Here is a 23005-nt window from a genome sequence, read left to right as displayed (position 1 = left end):
TGCTGGCATGAATATCAAAGGTGTGTATCAAATAAGCGAAATATTCACACTGCTACTAATTGCGAAAACGTTAAAGCTCAGTAAGACTGGTTGTGTTAAGTGAAATGCAATTAACTTGATCCCTTTTGCACTCTTACATTTCTCCGATACGGTCCAGACACTAGTTGCACAAAGGAGTTCGTTCGATTACCGTACATTGTAAATCTTTTGATGTTTTGTGGATACTACAGAGCTTATTTGCTACTGATTTTACGAAGATTTGCGAGTGTTTTGTGCTTCTTTTCACGCAGCATTGCCCTTGCTTTGTGGTTACATTTTGTCGATTCCGGAAACTACCGAGTTTTGCCGAGTCTGTCCGAGGCGAGCCTGCTGTGAGCAGTTCGTCGGTGACGGCGACAGTCCCGGGCAGAGGAGTGCAGGAGTTAGAGTTCTGTCTTTCAGCTGTAGACTAGGTCACGTCATGGCGTCACCTTCCAGTCGATTACAGACCAAGCCGGTCATCACCTGCCTGAAGAGCGTGCTGCTGATCTACACTTTCATTTTTTGGGTGAGAGCATTGGGGAACCGGGAGAGCCGTTCCCTATGGAGGAGGGGGCGTTGGGAGGAGGAACAAGGTCGGGAGCGCAGGGTAGTGGGAGATTTGAAAGAGGAGAATGTCAACTTGTATTTTTCTAGTCACGGGGCGGGGGTAACCATGTCCCAATGGAAGCCTGAATTTAAACTTAACAGATGGAATTGGCTTCCCTTCCCGTCCCCTATCCTCGGGCACCATTTTTTAGGGGCGGCATTGCATAGGCTGTGAGTGTCCACGACCCTCCTCCTCTGCACAATGCCCCGAAGGAGGGCTGCCCAGCCGCTGTTTATTATTCCTAACTCTGCCCCTACCGGTGTTCGTGGCAGTCTCCCAACCCCCACTTCTTTCCGTGTTTCACTTTCTTGGCACGTAAAAAAAACCTGATTTTTTTTTTTTTAATGCAGAACTTTCTCTCACCCCGCTTTTCCAGATCTCAACTTTGTTCTTAAACGTAATTCGGAGATCCCCTCGGATACTGAGCGCACCTGGTTTCTTTCTGTCTGCATGAGGGTCTTCGTGACTAAACTAGTCAGTGTGTGTGCGTGGGGAGGGGGGAGGGGGAAGGGGGGGTGGGATGGTGGTAGTGGTATCAACTGTTGAATACTTGATTTTGGGACCCCAGCATAGTTAAAACGAGAAGGGTAGTGCTAACGTTTGCAAGTCTAAACTGACGAGTGCTGCATGGAATTGTGATTTGAGATAAAGCTTAGGCAGCAGGTAGGAAGAAGACAAGAATATTCGCACCCGGCTATCTGGATCTTCGTTAAGTGAGAATAAGAAATGTTTGGTAAATAAAATGCTGCAGTGGCAATATTTTTTCAGCATTTTTTCATTTACACAAAGGATTAGACTTTTAAGAAGTTCATTTCGGTACACATTTGAACAAAGAAAAATGTCAGTCATACTAGAAAACATTAAGCCGTTATAATTGAAAATAATGAATAAGAAGGTGTCCGTAAGTGATATACTGGCTTTACCGAGTGAGATATTTGGTGATAACTTGTTCTTTATTGCGTACTGAATTGATTAGGGTATCTCAAGTTCCTGTCGTTCCTACTAATGGAGTTAATGTTATTTTCACTTACTGAATGACGAACAGAGAAAACTCTGCATTTTTCTTCTAAAGTATTACAAAGTCTGTCTTATACCCTATTCATCCAGTTTCAATTATGTTTATTTCATTATTCCAGTTCTCAAATCTAGAAAGTGTACACCTAAATATCCTTATTTTTTTGTATTGATATGTACGATGTTGACACGTTATTTCAGGCTTCACAACGAGTAGCTCGTGTGATACTACTTACTGGCAGCTCCCCTGCTACCTTCAAGTAGCACGCCTGCATGCTGCCGTCTACTAAATTAGAAGCTTTTGCTTGATTAAATTAATAGCTATATCCCAAAATTGAATAGTGTATATTTGAGAAACAAATGTGTGTATTTTCAGAACTCATAACCCGAAGTTAAGAGAATTGTTGAATTTCCCAAATATATATATATTTAAATATGTGATTTGAGTGATAACTCATGTAGCCTTGGTGAGACTTATTACTAATATTATCTTGGTACCAAGGGCATTGGAGCTATGGCTGTTATGTATTACTCATGTTGAGTCATTCCACAATAACAAAACTTTTTGTTTACATTACTAATGGCTACTGTGCCTGATGCACTGAGTTGATCACTGATGATGATCTTTCATGTAGTCGCTACTAATCTTGTCTAATATGGTCACTATTAAAGCTCTAATAATAATAGAAGCTCTGGATGATTTTAATTAAACAGACATAGCTCTTGTTACAGAAAATGTTGTTGACTCCTGCAATAGATGTTGTTCTTTCTAATGCACCTTTTTTGTGTGTACAATATCAAAAAGCAATATTGTGTCAGTCGTAAAACTTTGTGATCCAGAAAGTACTTTTGTTCCCATTTCATTGCTTTCCAAGAAGGCAGTACATCGTTTTGGTAAGTATATGGAGTTTGCATTCTGGTGCTTTTTGGCTTTGGTGTGTGTTCTGTGCATTTTTTGTTTGATACTTGAAGTCAATGAATTTTCTTTGAGATAGTGTGGTGCTTGTATCCTTGTAGCCTGTGATTTTTTTTTGTGGCATATTCCATGGAATATAGTTAAGAGCATAGGGCTCTACTGATAGTTATCAAGCAGTCCATCCAAGTACACGATTTGGGGGACAATGCTGATTTGTAGATCGGTTGATAGCAACCTAGAAGTATTGGAGTTAAAGAGCAGTACGTTGTTTAGTTCAAGCAAGTAAAGCATTTAATTCAGACAGTTACATTTTCTCACATTTTATTGTACTCTGAGATTATATTCTGTAAATAGGAATCTGGTTCTAAATGTTTTCTACATAGAATATTAATAGTCCAAGCTGTATCCTGGATGATTCAATAGGGCTTCAAGTTGAACGTTAATCATCCCTACATATTGATTGTCTGTGTAAATGACTCTAGCTATTAGGTGGGCCTGTGCTTTTCTGGGAAACCAAACGCTATCACTAGTGGAGAGCTTGCTTGGTCAATATGTTTCCATCCCAGGCTCCTCTAAAACCCCGTGGTTCAGTGTCTGGATCTGGAATAGTAATCCAATTAAAGCCCTGGCAATGTGCTGCCTGGGAAGAAGTTAAACTTTTCTTGGGGCGCTGAAATCGAGTCCATAAGCACCTGGTCACATTTGCATGTAGCCATCAGGAAGTGCTTTTTATTTAAAAAAGATGTGCATTGTTTTACGAAACCCCTTGAAGTATGGTGTGTTTTTAAAATGTAGTGTCATAGTAATTAGAGGCCAGCTCTAGGCAGAGAATTGTTGTGAAAACATTTCTTAATGTATATAAATGTTCTTAATTTGTAATGAAAATATTTTTTGGGTGAAACTTTGTTCTCTCAAATTTCCAATATAGAATTTATTTGCTGTCACTCCATACCACAAAGCCACCAGTTTTACTAACGACCCAAACCACCTCAGATTAGATTGTGAAAGGTGTATACTTGTGTTCTTTTTTTTTTTTTTTTTAAAAACCTTTATTACAATTTCAGAGACATACAAATATGGGCCTACAACCATCAGGCCGGCCGCTAATGCACAACATAAGCATAGATACATCTTAATAGCCACCTCGGTGAAGCAATAGGAGAGCTACTGGAGTGCTAATCATCTCAGCCAGCCGCAGTCCATAGACAAAGAAAGGTTTCATATTTTTAAAGAAAACGAAAAACATCACACACACAAGGCAGAGGAGGTCAATAGTAGTAGCATGTGCTCCCCGTATCGGAGGGGTCAACAAACCCAAGAAGAAAGAGGGGGGGGGGGGGCAGGCAGAAGAAACCAAATGCACCTGTCGCAGGAGCGTAGGGGAATGCGCGGGCTAGGGAGATAGAGCAACATCCGTCTCTCGCGTTTGGGGCGGGGCGCAAATACCTCCACGATAGGAGTTCCAGGGACCCCACACCTTAATCCACTTCCCGGGCCTGCCTCTCGCCACATACACCGTTTTCTCTCTGAACATACACCAGTCCATGTGTTTCTTCCACGCTGAGACCGTTGGCGGCCCTTGGGAGCCCCACAATTGTGCAATGTCACGCTTCGCTACCATATAGCCCAGAGTCACCCACTGCGTCTGCATCACGTTGTAATCAGTCGGCTCCCAGACATTCAGCAAACATCTCCGTGCCTCCGGCAACAAGGCAACATGCGTGACTTCTTCTAACACTGCATGCACTCTACACCAAAACCGAGTCACTTCCGGACATTCCCACAGTATATGGAGGAAAGTCCCCAGTAGTCCACAGCCTCGCTTACACAAACCATCTACCGAATACCCCATACGCATCAAACCAGGCCCCGTAACGTACACTCTATGAAGTATCTTTAGCTGGACGAAACGCAATATACTTGTTTTGTTAATAAATAAATCATATGGCATATAGAATAAAAATACAGAAGTGGAAGGATAACATCGCATTTATTTAAATACCTTTTGTCACTGTCTTTCTTTGTTTATTCTAATCACAGGGGACTCCACTTTATATGTGGAGAAGGGAACAAGAGGCATGGGGTTCTAGGAGCTAGCAGCCTCCACTACTGAATATACACCACAAAGAGCTGCTCCTAGTGTGATGACCCAAATGCGGTTACAAGAACATCGTGAGTGTGAGCATCTCACAAAAAGTGACGGACTGGTCTCACACACCACCTGGTGTCATGCTTCATCATCGGCCAGTCCTCGCCCTCTAGAACCTTCGTTTGATAGAGGGCGGGCATACACCTGACGACAGGGATGCACTTCTAAATAACTAAGTGGGGGCCCGTGATATTGTGAGTGAAATTAAAAATCATTATGGTTATCAGAAGTGCTATTTTAATGTGACTGATAACTGTATGATATTAAAAGCGTTGGACGGTGAATGGGGTGGTTAGTGTCCCCTAACCGTCTCATGGGTGGTCAACATGTTTCTGCCGTGTCAGCCCAATTGGGTCCAAGGCATTCATCACGACCTAAGTATACAGGGGGCTCCGTTCTTACCAACTGATGGCAAGAAACTACCACTGCGCGGGTTTGGCGAAGGCCACTCTCCACTTCCTAAATGGCTTCCAAAGGTAAGGCCCTAATTGCAAGGATTACTTGCCCCATGGGGGGAGGGGAGGGGAAATATCCTGTTTGTCGCTTATAACAGGAAAAGTTTCCCTCCTGAGTCCTAGGCGGGAGGACCGGGAGCAGCCGCCTAGGACTCAGGAGGGAGAGTGGCCTTCGCCAAACCCGCGCAGTGGTAGTTTCTTGCCACCAGTTGGTAAGAACGGAGCCCCCTGTATACTTAGGTCCTGATGAATGCCTTGGACCCAATTGGGCCGACACGGCAGAGACATGTTGACCACCCACGAGACGGTTAGGGGACACTAACCACCCCATTCACCGACCAACTCTTTTAATATCATATGGTTATCAGTCACATTAAAATAGCACTTCTGATAACCATAATGATTTTTAATTTCACTCACAATATCACGGGCCCCCACTTAGTTATTTAGAAGTGCATCCCTGTCGTCAGGTGTATGCCCGCCCTCTATCAAACAAAGGTTTTAGAGGGCGAGGACTGGCCGATGATGAAGCATGACACCAGGTGGTGTGTGAGACCAGTCCGTCACTTTTTGTGAGATGCCAACACTCGCGATGTTCTTGTATCCGCTTTTGGGTCATCACACTAGGAGCAGCTCTTTGTGGTATATTTTCTTCATTTATTACCTGTTTAAGGGGTAAGCTTAAACTTTTCATTTTTCCACATAGACCCTTTTGAAAACTATAGGCACGGATACTGTCAGATTAGCTCAGTTATTGGTATTCATGATCTGTTTTTTTTATATATATATATATATATACATATTCACTTAAAAAAACATAGGTTTCACACATGTTATAGTGAGCTGGACATTTCACTCGTAAAAAAACAATGAAATTCCCCCGTTATAGTTAGTGCAGGCAACTATAACTCACGCGACCGCAATCCTCTGCTGATGACGTCAGATATTACATCACTGTATTTAGACACTTATTTACCCATGTCTTCTTCCATTAATCTTTAGCTATACATATATTACAAATATTTATTTTTCAGAAAGACACATATGTCATCAGTGATGTAATATCTGACGTCATCAGCAGAGGATTGCGGTCGCGTGAGTTATAGTTGCCTGCACTAACTATAACGGGGGAATTTCATTGGTTTTTTACGAGTGAAATGTCCAGCTACCTATAACATGTGTGAAACCTATGGTTTTTTAAGTGAATTTGCAAGGTTTTTTAAATGCTAATTCGTAACTATAACGTGTGTGAAACCTATGGTTTTTTCAGTGAATTTGTACGTTTTTTAAAATGCTAAGTTATGGATTTTGTTTTTTTTTCTTCAGATTTTTCACCGTGTGCGCGCGGTGCGCTTTGCGCACCGTGCGCGCTCTGTGGAAGCGCACCGAAAACCCACGCTTCGCAGGGTGCGCGCACCTCGCGATTTAAAAAAAAAAAAAATGTTTTTTTTCTCCCTTGGGGGTCCTTCTGTGACCCCCTGACCAAGGCTAGGGGGTCAGGAACTGTCCACTCTGCCCCCTTTTCACGTTCTCCACCTTTGTTTTTCACCCCCTTAGACTGCGAGAGACAATGGCGGCCGACACTTCCTGGTTTCGACCGATCCGAATGTTTACCGACATCTAACAACCAATCAGAATTACGCTCGCGCTTGGCAGGGTGCGCGCACGGTGCACGCGTATAGATATTGATATGCTTTTAAATGCTATTTTCTCAGGAAATACTGAACAGATATACACCAGACCTGCAAAAGGCACTTCCTTGACCTTATGGCTACCTCTCTGCCAAATTTCAAGTAATTCTGTTCAGCCGTTCGGGCTGTAGCTGTGTCTAAAGGTCCTATGGAAAAATGCATGGGGAAAACGCGTTTTGGGACCCCCCTTTTTTCTCGGCCCCCACTTGACGAATCACCCCGAGACTTTCAGGGTAGGAGCGGAGCGCCCCATTAGTTATGAAAATTTTGCGAGGATTCGTCAACCGGCGCCAAAGTTATTCAAAATAGAATTTTGAGATTTCCTATGGAAACTAGGTTGTAACTAGAACTATCTACTGGCGACCGCCAGTAGATAATATATATATATATTATCTACTGGCGGTCGCCAGTAGATAGTTATAGTTAGGACCATGTTTCCATAGGAAATCCGCAACATTCTATTTGGAATAACTTTGGCGCCGGTTGACGAATCCTCACGAAATTTTCCAAATAAGTGGGGCGCTCAGCTCCTACCCTGAAAGTCTCGGGGTGATTCGTCAAGCGGGGGCTGAGAAAAAAGGGGGGTCCCAAAACGCTTTTTTCCCATGCAATTTTCCATCGGGACCTTTAGTCCAAGGTACAGCCCGAACGGCTGAACAGAATTACTTGAAGTTTGGCAGAGAGGTAGTCCTCCGCTCAGGGATGTGCCTTTTGCATATATGGTGTCAATCTCTTCAGTAGTTCCTGAGAAAATCAAAAGTAAAATCATATATATATGTGGGCGGAGCTTAACAACACATCTCATCCTGAGATCTGATTGGCTGTCAGCACTTCATCCAAGAAGTGTTGGCAGCCATCTTGGGACCAATATACATGATAGCACCTCATTAAAAAGCATTGCAGTTAATAGAAGGTTTTAAGACTTTAGTTACATTATAAATCATTTGTTGATGGTACCATACTCATTTTAGGAATTGTGGTATGTTCTAAGGTGATTTCACCATGTGAAAAAGCCTTCTGCTGGGATATCATAATTGAGAGAAAAATATTTTCTCATGCTTTTCCCACAGAGGTTTGGAAGGTGATCTATAAGCTAAACTGAGAGCTTATTTTCTGTAAATTCACATTATCTTTCTCAGTCTTGTGAGAATGAAGTCTGACATTCTCAGTAAAACATGTACATCCAACAAGGGCAGAGACTGTCAGTTGATTCCTTTGTGTTCTACTGCAGCTTCCCAGAGTGTTCCAAAAAACAACTAGAGCGCTAACAGTCCTACTTATGATAAACGTATGGCACACCTGAAGCCATCTTGCTTGGATTAAAGTGGTAACTCTTAAAACATTTAATTTAAAAAGGAACAAAATGAGGGGGTTCATTTTTCCATAAAAAGTATGATTAGTGCTGCAGAAAGAAAAATTAGGGCACATTTTGAGTGACTTCTCAAATCCTCTTCTATTTCATTAAAAAATTCTGACATGCAGACTGAAACATGCACTTTCAATACCAGCAGCAGTTTTCCCTGGTGAGCAGTAGCTTTACTACAGTGATCTAATGAGCAAAAAGAGTGCTAACATTCTGAATTTATGGCAAATGTGTGACACATCTGAATGCCTTCTTGATGGAATCAAAGTAAAAAACTGAAAGTATTTCCTACTGAGGAGACTGCAGTAAATGAGGAAATTAGGAAACTTCATAACAAATAAGTCTCCCAAGATGGCCACCAGAGACAAAAGAGCCCAAATGTAGCCCAAATATCACCAAGATGTAGCCCAAGTATAGCCCAATGACAGAATGTCCCAGAGTGTTCTTAAAAACAACTAGAGCGCTTACTGTCTTCATTATGACAAAAGTATGGCACACCTGAAGCCATCTTGATTGGAATAAACTGGTAACACTTATAACATTTAATTTAAAAAGGAACACTATGAGGGGGTTCATTTTGCCATAGAAATTATGATTAATGCTGAAGAAAGAAAATGAGGGCACATGTTGAGTGACTTCTCAAATCCTCTTCTATTTCATTAAAAAATTCTGACATGCAGACTGAAACATGCACTTTTAATACCAGGAGCAGACTTCCATGGTGAACAGTAGTTTTACTGCAGTGATCTAATGAGCAACTAGAGTGCTAACATTCAGAACTTATGGCAAATGTGTGACATATCTGAATACCTTCATGATGGAATCAAAGTAAAAAACTGAAAGCATTTCCTACTGAGGAGACTGCAGTACATGAGGAAATTAGGAAACTTCATAACAAATAAATCTCCCAAGATGGCCACCGGAGACAAAATAGCCCAAATGTAGCCCAAAATCACCCAGATGTAACCCCAAATATAGCCCAATGACAGAAGTGTGCAAAACACTTATTATTTTGTGTTTTTGCAGTGTTATATAGTGCAGACTTGTCAGGTATTGGAGTGCTTTACATGAGCATTGGTTACATCACACAAGAACAAATTCATTTTGGTTGCAGACATGGGGAGACTAAGTGATTTGACCAGAATCACAGAATGTCGAGCTGAAGCAGAAACTTCAACCTGGTTCCCCAGTTGCAGTCTGCAGTTCTGGAAGTAACACCACATCCTCTCCCCTAAGTGCAACATTTAATCAAGTGGTCAACTAGATAAAAAAACATAAAGATAACAAATAATTTAAAAGTGCTTTGTGGCTATTTGAAAACTCAGAAAATATGTCCTTATTTTAGTCTTTTAGAGCACTAACCATAATTTTGATGCCAATAAGACGCTCTCATATATGTAATTTCTAAAGGAAATGCTCTAGGTATTACAGTTTTGATTACATCAAGATGACGTCAGGCGTTCCACACTTTTGTAATAAATATAGAATGTTAGCAATCTAGTTGTTCATTAGGATACTGTTGAGAGGCAGAGGCCAGGGGCACGGACTCTGAAAATTGAAGGCAGGTAGGAGGGTGCAAAGGCAACAATTTAACCACACTGAGCAGGCAGGAAGGGCCGTGGCAGCACAACAGACTATGGAGGGCAGTGGAAAGTGGGGCAGGGGCAACAATCCAACAATACAGGACTTGCAAGAGAGGCTGTGGCAATGTAATAGACCATTGTGGGCAGAAGGAAGAGGGAATGGTAGTACAACCATACATGCCAACAGACCCGATTCAGCCAGGAAACGTCCAATGTTGTTTTTTTTTTTTTTTTTCTTTCAAAAAGTTTATTGTGCAGAGAAAAAAGGTACAATCACGGGCCTACAACCTCCTGGGCCGGCCGCTAGCATTCAGAAATGATCAAACAATGCAAAAAACAATGACTGGCCCACAGGGGCCCGCTAAGTTACAGGAGATCAGACTGCACATAAAGGATGTCAGGATACACCCTTTTTACATAAATATCAACAAAAGTAAAGAAAAACACAAAGCAAGGCGAGAAACATTGAAAGGGCGTCTAACCACGGCAGGGGAACTCCAAACCTGACCACCCTAGGGTGGTCAATCAAAAGGGGGCCTGAGAGGGAGGGGGGGGCCACGGGGGAGCCAAATCTATACGCAGATGAACAAATTAAGCAAGGAACCCTCAAGGATCAGGGGGAAAAGCCAACCTCAGACGTATCCACCAGAGGGGGAGAGCAGATAGTCCCTCGATACACATTCCACTGGCCCCAGATTCTACCCCACGCCCCCGGTTTACCACAAGCCACATACACAGTCTTCTCCCTGAACATGCACCAGTCCATGTTCTCCTTCCATACGGACACGGTGGGAGGCCGTTGGGAACCCCAAAGCTGCGCTATATCTCTCTTTGCGATCATGTTCCCCAGGGCCGCCCACCGAGCCTGGGCCGCATTATAGTCATTAGGCTCCCACACATTCAGAACACATCGGCGCACCTCCGGCAGAAGAGCGACCCCAGTCACTCGTCTCATAACATCATGCACCTGGCGCCAATATTCCGCCACCTCGCGGCACTCCCAGAGGATGTGGAGAAAGGTGGCACTGAGCCCGCAGCCACGCTTACAGAGCCCGTCGTCAGAAAACCCCATCGAGACCAGACGAGGGCCCGTCACATAGACACGATGGAGAATCTTAAGCTGGACCAGACGGAGACGGGCCGGAATGGCAACCTCCTTAGGGGATGACAGCGCAGACTGCCAGTCCTCGTCGTCCAACTCAACCCCATCTCCCGTCCATGCCTCCCGAAGACGCACCAAGAGGTCAGCCCGATTGTTTTAGTTTTTTATAAATCAGGGAGATAGTACTGTCGGGGACGTGTCCGTTGAGTATGCGGTCCTCGAGAGGCGAAGAAACAGGGACCGTGGTCCCCTCCCCAAAGACCGAAAGTAGGGCGTGCCGAACCTGGGCATAGCGGAAGAACTCCCTTTCACTCAGCTCGTACTCGCTCTGAAGCGCCGCAAAGGATTTAACTGCGCCTTTAACCCATAGGTCCCCCACTCTGCTGATGCCGATCGTATCCCAGTGCTCAAAGCCTTTCGTTGTCCAGAGGCTTCCCAAGCGCTCTGAGGCGAATAACGGAGTAGCACACGTTAAACGCTCACTCCAGCCCACCGCTACATTCGCCGCCCTCCACACACGTACCGCAATTCTAGTAGGGCCCGTGAGGGTCCGTCCGGCAGATCGAGAGTAAAGCGCTCTGTTATAGTTACCGCCGGGAAGCAGGAATTTATCCATCTCATATGCCGGGTTCGAACCAGGAGCGTACGTAGCATGGTTAATGGCAGACAGCTGGGAGGCCCAATAGTACCTTCTAATGTCAGGAAGCGCGATGCCCCCGTCATACCAGGGGAGAGTCAGCTTTGCCAAAGCGATACGCGCACGACCGTCCCAAACCAGTCTCCTCTGCAAACTCTCCACTTCCCTAAAGTAGGCCGCCGGAATGACATCGAAGGAGTTCTGGAGTGCATAAAGAAATCTGGGAAGGGACATCATTTTAAACAGTGCTGCACGGCCAAGTGGAGACAAGGGCAACTTACACCACCGAGCCGTATCCACCCTCAAACGCCGGAGTGGAGACAGGAGATTCTGCTCGTAGCGGACCGCCGGATCTAACGAAACGTACACACCCAAGTATTTAAAGCTGGAGGGCGATGTTTGGATCGGAAGCCGAGGCGGCAAGAGAGGAAGGCCACCGGAGATAGGATACACACAAGATTTGGACCAGTTAATTATCAAACCCGAATTTCTCCCGAAGGAAGTAAGGACATCAAAAAGCACATTGAGCGACTGCCGCGGCGAGGTGAGGTACAAAAGAATATCATCCGCGTACAACGAGACCCGATCCTCGAAGCCCGGGGCCCACCGGATCCCTCTGATCGCGGGCTCCCAGCGGAGCCAGGCAGCGAGCCGTTCCAGGGCGAGAGCAAAGAGCAGAGGGGACAACGGGCACCCCTGCCTAGTACCCCTCCCGAGAGCGAAAGGCCGAGAAACCCGCCCATTGACAACAACCTGAGCCATTGGTCCAGCATAAAGGAGCTTCACCCAACTAATAAATCCCTCCCCAAAACCAAACTTCGCCAAGACGGCCCAAAGGAATGGCCACTCGATGGTATCAAAGGCCATCGTGGCGTCTAAGGAAACCAATATGGCCGGTTCAGAGAAGAACTCCGCCCTAGCGAGGACGCCATGCAGACGCCGCAAGTTGAGAGCGGTATTACGATGAGGGATAAAGCCGCATTGATCCGGATGTATCAAATCACATATAACGCTCAGCAAGCGATTAGCGAGGACCTTGGCGAGGATTTTCGGTTCGGCATTTAGTAGGGAAATAGGCCTATATGAGGCACAGCGGTCTCGTGGCTTACCATCTTTGGGAATCACAACTATAGTAGCCAGACGCTGGTCGTCGGGAAGGGAACCCCGCTCGAGCGACTCCAGAAACATACGACGGAGGAAAGGCGCGATTTTATCCAGGCGTAGTTTATACAGTTCAATCGGCAATCCGTTGGGGCCCATAGCCTTGCCCGAGCGAAGGGAACGAATCGCGGTAGCAATCTCGTCGACAGACAGGGAGGCATCCATCTGCTCACGGTCCTCGACGGATAGGCCGGGCAAGGCAATATCCCGCAGCAAGAGACGAGAGTCATCCTCATCTCTATCAGACACCGGGGAGTACACCGCCCGGAGGTGGTCAGCAAAACACTCCACAATCTCACCAGGCTCAGTCACACACACTCCATCCGGAGCCCGAAGCTCCGGGACCACACGATTCACTCTCTCCTTCTTATCCAACCAAGCAATCAGTTTACCCGCCTTGTCCCCGGCATCATACAACCTACCCTGCTGCTCCCTATACATGGTCTTGGCAGCGTCAGTAACAAGAGACTTATATTCAAACTGCTTCAAGCTGAGGGCATGAAGCGCATCCTGAGTGACACCAGTCTCCAAAGCCGCCTCAAGCCCCGATATTTCAGTCTCCAGCTTCACCACCGCTTCATTCTTAACCCTCTTAGCCGCCACTATCTGGGAAAGGGCATGCCCGCGGAGCACTGATTTGAAGGCTTCCCACAGGGACACGGAAGACAACACCGACCCCTCATTCTCGAGAAAATACTGATCAATCGACTTTACCAGGCTATCACGAATCTTGGGGTCTCGCAGGTACCAAGGGTTAATAGGGGCGATCCGCCCAGCGGACTGCGTCCCGGTGTCGAAAAGCAACCACAGTGGGGAATGATCAGAGATACCCCGGGCCAGGTGCTTAACCTCTCGAATCCGGGCAGTCTGGGCCGCGGGCATAAGAAAATAATCCAATCTGGAGAGACTCCCATGGGCCCCAGAGTGAAATGTGTACTGACACTGTGTCGGATGCATTAACCTCCAACAATCCACCAGACCGAAGGTCTCCAAGAGTCCGCCGAGCCACGCCTGGGCAGCAGGGAGGGCCCTGGGCGGGTGGCGATCCAGATCACCCGAGACAACCGAATTAAAATCCCCACCCATAAGCAAAAGACTGTCAGGAAGCTCCAGCAACATACGACCCAAGTCCGAGAAAGTGGAGTTCTGGAGGCCCGGGGGGACATAAACCGAGACCAAGGAAAGGGATTGTCCCTCCCACCTCCCAGTCAGAGCCACATAGCGCCCTCTATCGTCTAGGACTACCCTGGTGATCTCTAGCGGAAGTGAAGATCGTAGGAGAATGCCTACCCCTCTAGAGCCAGTGGTGAAACCGGAATGGGCCACGAGTCGGTATCCCCCCCTGTTCATGGCATGACAAACATTACCAACCAGATGCGTCTCCTGTAAGAATACCACATCAGGCGTCAAACAACGCAAGTATTGCAGCACAACACCCCGTTTGATACGATCCCCCAATCCATTGACGTTCCAAGACATCAATCTCAACCCGTTCCCCCCCCCCCCCCCATCCCCTCCAGTGGATCAAGGATCCCCCCGCAAATAGCGCGACACCCGAAACTGAACCAGAGCCAATACCTCGCCTTGAAAACAAAAAACACAAATCCAAACAACCCCTCTCACCCACCAACCCCCCCCCCCCCGAATTCAACTCCCCCCACCCTGCACCCCTGCGGTCCAAAAAACCTCCCCAACTTGCAGTGTGCCTGTCGCCCTACAAACCCCATTCTACGAAAAGACCCCGGAGGAGGAAAGGGACCCGTCCCTGCCCGCCCCCCACACAGATCATAATGAAACAAAATGCACAAAAGAAGTAGAACCCAGCCGAACAAAACAAAATGGCAAAGTCAAGGACCAAAAGTCACTCCGAAGGAGGCCCGCCACCCTCGGTACCAGCAGAAGGCCCAGGCCGGCCACCCCGGTCCGGCAGCGAATCCAGCCAGTCACTCAGTCGCAGGACAGTCAAAAAAGGTAGTCCGATCTTCGTATTCCACTCGGAGCCTAGCAGGAAAAAGCATAGAGTACTTAAGACCCAGGTCCCGGAGACGGCGCTTCACCCCCTGGAAGCCCATCCGCTGTTTCTGGACAAGTTGTGTGAAGTCCGGGAAAAAGTTAACGGATGAGTTCTCATATCGGACCGGGCCATGTACCCGTGAGGCCTACAGAATCGCATCTCGGTCTCTGTAGTGAAAAAGTTTTGCAACAATAGGCCTCGGGGGAGCTCCCGGTCGCGGCCGACCGCCTGGAACTCGATGGGCCCGCTCCACGGCAAAGAACTTACTCAGGCCAGCGGGGGCAAGCTGTTTAAGGATGAGTTCCTCAACCATAAGATCAACCGGGCGATTGTCGGAGGTCTCCGGAACACCTATGACGCGGATGTTATTGCGTCGAGCCCGTTCCTCGAAGTCCTCCAGCCGCCGGGCCATCAGGTCGCTGGCCGACTTGAGGTCGCCAAGAGCAGTCTGCAGGTCCGACACCTCCGTACCAATGGTGGACGTCCGCACATCCAGCGATTGAACCCTCTCATTGGTCTTAGAGAGATCCGCCCGAATTAGCGTAACATCAATGGCCACCGTGTCGATTTTACGGGCCAAGGCCTCGTACTGCGTAGCGATGGTCTCCTTGATGCCGTTAATGGCGCCCATGATGTCCTGCAATGACAAATACGGAGGGACGGACGGACCACCACCGGCAGCATCCGGGAGAACACTGGCCGTCCCAGGGGACCCTTTACCTTGAGTGTAGCGGTCCATGTTGTTAGTCTGGACCAGTCCCCCGCGTAGGGATGTCTTGGTCTTACGCCTCTCGGGATCCCCCCTGCCTCCCATGTGAACCTCGGTCGCCGAAGGGGACCACCGAGCAAGCGTCGAAGGGGCACAGGCGAAGCAGACACGAGCCGTACCAGAGACCGCAATGTGGCGGTGCGAGGGGATCAAAGTCAATGGGCACTCTGGTATCAGGCGGAGGCAGAGGCACCAAGCGAAGGCCGAGTGAAAACCCAGCCGCACAAAGCAATTCCACTGTCCAGCCCCTCAGAGATCCAAAAGTGAAACCGAAAGTGATGGGACGGCCGCTGGCACAGCCCCGAAGCCGTTGTTGTTCAACTATGCCCCGGCTCCACAGTTCACCTTCACACCGGGCACTGCCATCGGTTGGGCCTCAAAAGTTCAAACCGCCGTAGATCAGGAATCCCAGGTCCAATTTGGTTTCTGAAAAGAGTTTAGGGTTCAGCCAACGTTCATCTTCCAGATTCCGTCAACCAAGTCAGGATAAAGTCAGGATAAGTTCCGAGGAGCAGCGAGGGTCCGGGGAGCCCTGTGCTCACGCGACCATCTTGGATGCGCGCTAGGCTCCTCCCCCCGTCCAATGTTTTTAAGCTCAAATGGGCTTTATGTGATCTGTCTCCTGTCTACAATCTCCTCTTTTTCAATGTAACTCAAAGGGGAAAATCAATACCCCAGTTTTTTTTCAAAATCTCCCTCTTACCAAGTTCACAATGTTCGCAAGTATGGTACATTGGATCATGGAAGGAAATGGGTTAGGGACATGGACTTGGATAACAGAGGACAGGAGGGACATGGAGAGGTGCACCAAACTGACCCTGCAGGGCAGGCATCAGGGTTTGCAGCAGCACAATACACCACACAGGGCATGCGGGACGGGAGTGCAGCACAACAATCCATAGAAAGCAAGAGGGAGGGGACAGGACCATGCACATGGACAACAGAGAACAGAGGGGCAAGAGGCAATGGTAGCTAGCTGACCATAATGGACAGACAGTTGAGAAAGCTGCAGCATAAGAGACCATAAAGGGCAGGAGGGACGGATCAGGGGCATTACAATGGAACAGACAAGCCAGGAGGGAGGGAGTAGGGGTCTGCACATGTAAACAGAGGGCTGGGGGCAAGGGGCCAGGGCAGGAGCAGCAAGATAGCCATGGAGGTCAGGCAGGATGGGCACTAGAAGCAAGACACACCATGAAGAGCAACAGTGAGACTGTGATGGAATACACACAGACCATGGAGGGAAGGTGGGAGGGGGTCAGGGGCAGCTAACTGACCACACAGGGAAGGTGGGAGGGGCCATGGCAGCACAGAAGACCATGCATAGCAAGTGGGAGGGTTAGTGGCAGCACAATGGCTATGATGGGCAAGAAGGAGGGTGCAGGGGCATGCACAAAGGACGATGGAGGATAGAAGGGAGGGTCAGTACCTGTGCACAGACAAAGTTCAGGGGAAGGGGCCTCACAACAGACCGCACGGGGCAGGCAGGAGGAGCAGTTGCAGCACAACAGACCAGGGAGGGCAGAAGGGTGTGGCAGTACAATGGACCATGTAGGACAGGAGGAAGAGGATAGGGGCATGGCATGTGGACAGGCAGGGTGGAGGTGGCAGGGACCGGTTACAGTCATCTGACAATGCTAGGCAGGTGGGAGGGGAGTGGCAGCTCAACAGAACACTCAGAGTAGATAGGAGTGGCAGGTCCATTGAACATGGTGGACAAAAAGGATGGAGCAGGGGCATGCACAAAGACATCGGAGGGCAGGGGGAAGGAGAATAGGGGCAGCAAGCTAAGCACAGAGTTTAAGCAGGAGGTCAATGATGGTGCATAGAATTGGGCAATGGAGGGCAGGAGGAGTGGACTGGTACATCATACTAAATTGAGGGCAGTGGCAGCACATCAGACCATGCATGGCAGGAGGGAGGAGGCTAGTCCATGGATTCACACAACAGAGGATAGGGAGGAGGGGGATGGGGCAGCAAGCTAACTGTTCAGAGAAGGCGGATATTAGGAACTTTATTGTTTTTAAAACATGTGTCTGTGCGAACTACTTAAAATATGAACAAGTATGCAGCATAATCTCACTTTTATTCAGGAAGAAGAGGACGTTTGTGACTGTGACTCCGGGCTCACTGGCAGAAACACCCCCTGACCCTCCACCCCCTATCGCAAAATGTAATGCCCGTGAAAAGGGTAGGTGAAAACAGTGTTATATAGAACATAGTCCTGAGAGCACGATTGAAAATGAAAACTAGATATAGTGTATGGTATAAACTATGCACCAAAAAGTGTGATATAAGATGAACCGGGCGTGAAATATAATATGCAATACATTGTGCGCAATGACAGATTCATTGGAGAGCGCGAGATAGCACAGGCACTAGCGCGTGCTATGCGATATGCGCCTTGGAGTGTAATATGCACAGGGCAGTGTTGTGTAACCTAACTAGTCTCTAAAGTTGTAATATAAAATATGTGCTGGGGAGTGTAACGTTGCATATGCACTGTGACAAAGATATGGATCCCAGATTGTAATATGTATGGCATAGCACTGTGTGTTATAACATAGGCATCGAGGAAGGCACGTTAGATGGGGCAATATAACCCGTGCGAAGACAAGTGTGGCATGACATATTCACGGGGTGGTGTTACAGTGCACATGGGCTAGAGAGTGTCATAGCATATGCACTAGCTGGTGGAATACAACACAGAGGTGTGTTGCACTCAGCAGGCAATGGTGGGTGTTACACAGCATTGGGCTCTGCCAGGAGCGCACTGTGACTCTCAAGTGATGTTCGTCCCCTTTCCAGAGAGTAAAATAAAAAGTATTATACATCCGGCAGTGGATGTGTGTTTTATTAACCGTGAGGGGGGTTTCTTGCATAGTTTTGGTCAATTTTTTGTCGAATCCCCTTTGAATGGCTTGGTGTGCATGTGTATTAAATGTGCCCGTCAATAGCTACCCATGTTTGTATAAATAAACGACAAGGGTGTCTACCGGGGTTAGGCACGGTAGGGCATCAGACATGTCAGAGCTTCACTAGTGGTGTAAATACATTCCACGTGGATTCATTGTATGCATAGTCGCCTTTTAATGAATATCACGCAAATCGTCATGGTGATAGGTACGTACGTTTGTCAAGCATGTCCTAGGTGTGTCTATAAATATATATTTTTTAAAAATAATAAAAAGCAGTTGCCGGCCCTGGGGATTGGGGTCAAAAAAATATAATTAGGAGAAAGGCCAGGGGGATGGGGTCATCAGGGCCAATAAATTAGAATAAGAAGGGGAACCACACAGCCCCCCTTCTTAAAAAATTTAAATAAATAAAAGACTGGCATCATGCCGGAGGCCACGCCCCCTCCTTGCATCACTCTGCAAACGCGCCCCCTGGTGAGTTGTAAGTTGGGGAATTAATTCCTCTTCAATACTGAGGGTCCCTGAGGGCCAACTAGCCCAACAGGCATCTCCAGTATGCGCCAGGGAGCTGCGCTGCAGACAGGTGTTCTGAGGCCAAGCTCCTTTTTACACCTCTCTGCAACGCAGCTCTGTGGCGCTTACTGGAGGTACCTAGTGGTCTAGTTTGACCCTAGGGACCCTTAGGATTCAAGGGGACTTAATCTCTCAACTTAGAACGGCCACAGGGCGCGTTTACACAGTGGTGAAGGGAGGGGACGGGGTCTGAGGTGACGTGTGCAAACACGCACTATGGCACGTTTTAAATTGGGGATATAATTTCCCTTCAATACTGAGGGCCCCTGGGGGCTTACTAGCCCACCAAGTGCTTCCAGTAAGCGCCACTGAGCTGCATTGCAGAGAGGTGGTCCAGGCCGTGCCACTTTTTACACCTCTCTGCAACGCAGCTCTGTGGCACTTACTGGAGGTACCTAGTGGGCTAGTTGGACCCTAGGGACCCTCAGGATTCAAATGAACTTAATCTCCCAACTAAAAACGGACACAGGGCGTGTTTACACAGTGGTGAAGGGAGGGGACGGGGCCTGAGTTAACGTGTGCAAAAACACCCTGTGGCCTGTTTTAAGAGGTAGTTTTAATCCCCCTGCCCTATTGTATACTAGGGGCTTACAGAGGAGGTCATGCTAATCACAGGGGGACCCCAACGCATAATGTTCCCTAGTGTATGTAGGTGTTTTCACTGTATTCTAAGTGTCTTTTAACATAGCACTGGCTCTAGGACTGGTTAGTCAGACTCAGTTACCACCAGTATCCGTCTGAAAAAGTTGAGGGTACAGGATGATTTTGCAACAAGGCTTTCTGCTCTTCTTTTTGTTCTTTCTGCACGTTATCCTTCTTCCTGCATTTTTCTTCGTCTTTGAGGACTTCTGTTGCTTCTTTCTGCACTTCTTTTTTTTCTTTCTGTGCATTTTTTCTTCTTTCTTCACATGTCCTATCTCTGTAGGCATAGTTAGAAATTAGCATTTAAAAAACCTTTGAAATTCACAGAAAAAACCATAGGTTTCAGGCACGTTATAGTTAGGAATTAGCATTTAAAAAACCTCAGAAATTCACTGAAAAAACCATAGGTTTCAGGGGTGTTATAGTTAGCTGGACTTTTCACTTGTACAAAACCATTGAAATTCCCCCGTTATAGTTAGTTCAGCTAACTATAACTCGCGCGCCCGCAATGCACTGCTGATGACGTCACATATTACATCACTCATGACATGGTCAGTGACATCACTGATGACATCACTGATGACATCATCCTTGTGATAGAGTGGCAGACCTCCTCTCACCCTAATATAACCTTTGATACACACATTCAAAAATAGAGAGTAAAAATTTCAAAACAATGGACATACCAATACCAGTTACAACAACCTCTTCAGTAATTCCAAGATCCACATACACATCCACTCATTCACCAACAGTCCTATACAGTCACTCATACATGTACTCACTCATCATATGTACTCATACACCTATACATCCTGTTACAGAATGCCACTCATCCATAGAGTTACTCACACACACAGTCACTCATGCTAATAAAGAATCAAACATACATTTACTTGCATATACAGTTATACACACACCACCACACTTACTTCTACGGAAACTTACACATACTTAGTCTTTTAATCAATCACTTATAGAAACACATACTTATTCATACAGGAACTCTTTCAATCTCTCACTCTCACATATACTCACTTATATACACCAATAGTCACATATACTAGTTTAAAACATATGTAGTTACGCATAAAGACACTATTGAGACAGTCATTCATTCACTAACACACCCATACACACACTCATCCACCCATACAGTCCTGCACACATGCTGTCTTCAACACATACAAACAGTGAGTCACTCCTTCATGCACCTATTCACTACGTAATACCCCCCACCGAACCATGCAGACACTCAGACTGATACTCAAAAAACCAACTAATAACCTATATAGACACCCATGTAGCTACTCTCCAACCCATGCAGCCACTTATACACAGTGAGAGACTGATACAGATATTTACATATTTAAACATTACTCACTAAGCCATGTATTCACTATGATACACTTAATCAGTCAGTTACACAATCAATTTTTCAAAAACAAATCATCCATTTAGACACTTGTATACCCATTTATGCTTCCATCGACCTTGAGATATACATATATAAAACATATTTAATTTTCAGAAAAACACACATTCACTGGATGATGTCATCAGTGATGTCATTTGAGATGTCATCAGTGATGTCATGAGTGATGTAATATGTGACGTCATCAGCAGTGCATTGCGGGCGCGCGAGTTATAGTTAGCTGAACTAACTATAATTGGGGAATTTCAATGGTTTTGTACAAGCGAAAAGTCCAGCTAACTATAACACCCCTGAAACCTATGGTTTTTTCAGTGAATAGATAGATAGATATATATATATATATATTACCTACTGGCGGTCGCCAGTAGGTAGTTATAGTTAGGACCCCTTTTCCATAGGAAATCCGCAACATTCTATTTTGAATAACTTTGGCGCCGGTTGACGAATCCTCGCGAATTTCTCAAAATAGGTGGGGCGCTACGCTACGCTCCTACCCTGAAAGTCTCGGGGGGGATTCGTCAAGCGGGGGCTGAGATAAAAGGGGGGTCCCAAAACGCGTTTTTCCCATGCATTTTTCCATAGGACCTTTAGACAGGGCTACAGCCCGAACGGCTGAACAGAATTACTAGAAATTTGGCAGAGAGGTAGTCCCTAGGTCAAGAAAGTGCCTTTTGTAGGTTTGGTGTAAATCTGTTCAGTAGATTCTGAGAAAATAGCCTTTAAATCAATATATATATCTGAGCCAGCTTACGGTACGCTTACCGTAAGCTTACCGTACGCGTGCAGTCGGGTTAAAATATTTCAAGCTTAGTGCTCTTGGCTGCCACACACTGAATTGTTTGCTCAAGAAGAAGGAACACAGTCTGTCGGAAAGAGGAAGCACCTCCTTCGTCTCCCTTTCTCATAGCCATCACCAAATTACTGCGGAAATCCATATTTTAACCCGACTGCATCGTGCAAATACAGAGGATTTTCCGCGATACTGAACAGTGGTGCATTGTGGGTATGGTGGTTATTGAGCCACAAGACCACTGGGACATTACTATACTCACCTGTGATCAAGGCGCATGCGCGCCGAAACGCGTAAGGTTTAAGAGTGTAACTGCCATGCACAGACCTAATAAAGCGTCGGCAAGAGAGGATGACATAGCTGTGAGTTCTTCTTTTTTCATATATATATATATATATATATATATACACACACACATATTGTTTCTTTCTTTCAACTGTAAACAGAGATCAGTGTTTCGCATTTCAGTTTCTTTAACAATGGGTATTCAATAAAATGTGCTAATTTGTACTTTACATTCACAGAAGTTGTTCATTTATGTCTAAGAATTTGACAGGAATAGTAAGATACCTCATATAGGGGTTTATAAACTTTATGCACCTGATAAACCCACTTATAGACTTTTATTTTTGTATGTTTTTCGATCTGACCTTTGAGATATCTTTAGCTGCCTTCCCAAGGTATTGTTTAAAAAAAAAAAAAAAATCGTACATAGTAAACATGAATCGAGGGGTTTTGGTCAGCAGCCTTTATCTATTAGACTTTTAAATTGTCATTCACGTTTTGCGTCTGCCCACCACAGCAAACAGAAAGGAGCAATGGGTTAACCTACTTTACCCGTTGGCTCTTTTCACCTTGAGTGACTGCACAAAGCCTGTGCACATTACTGTATTGTAATTGCATGTAAATATTTCTTACTATACCTGGCAAGTAGTTGAAGCGCTTAATGGCAAGTAGCTCATCACATCCACCTAAAATAGTTCCTTTCTGTTTGAAGATAAACCTTGTTTCAAGTTTGTTTTGTCAACTTTAAATAGCAGATTTTTTCCTGCACATCAGATGGCGATTTATTATTTGTCTTCCTTTCACAGTTGTAAAATATTTTGACCTCATTGTAGTGGATTGCAATTTGAGTGCTTCGTTAGGAAGTGGCTTATTCTGGTCT

General features: G+C 46.2%; 1 protein-coding gene across 1 annotated transcript in view; it reads left to right on the top strand.

Moving 5' to 3' along the window:
* Positions 1-323: 323 nt before the first annotated feature.
* The window catches only part of TSPAN6 (tetraspanin 6), a 165712-nt gene continuing 143030 nt past the window's right edge, over positions 324-23005 (top strand). The window contains exon 1 of the mRNA XM_085607789.1: positions 324-547. Within this exon, the coding sequence (XP_085463915.1) occupies positions 461-547 (87 nt within the window). The 5' untranslated portion in view covers positions 324-460. The remainder of the gene's footprint in view (positions 548-23005) is intronic.

Source organism: Triturus cristatus, chromosome 5_2 (genome assembly GCF_964204655.1).
Source record: "Triturus cristatus chromosome 5_2, aTriCri1.1, whole genome shotgun sequence".
Classification (NCBI taxonomy): domain Eukaryota; kingdom Metazoa; phylum Chordata; class Amphibia; order Caudata; family Salamandridae; genus Triturus; species Triturus cristatus.
Note: the sequence above shows the minus strand (reverse complement) of the source record. Positions and strands in the feature narration are given on the sequence as shown.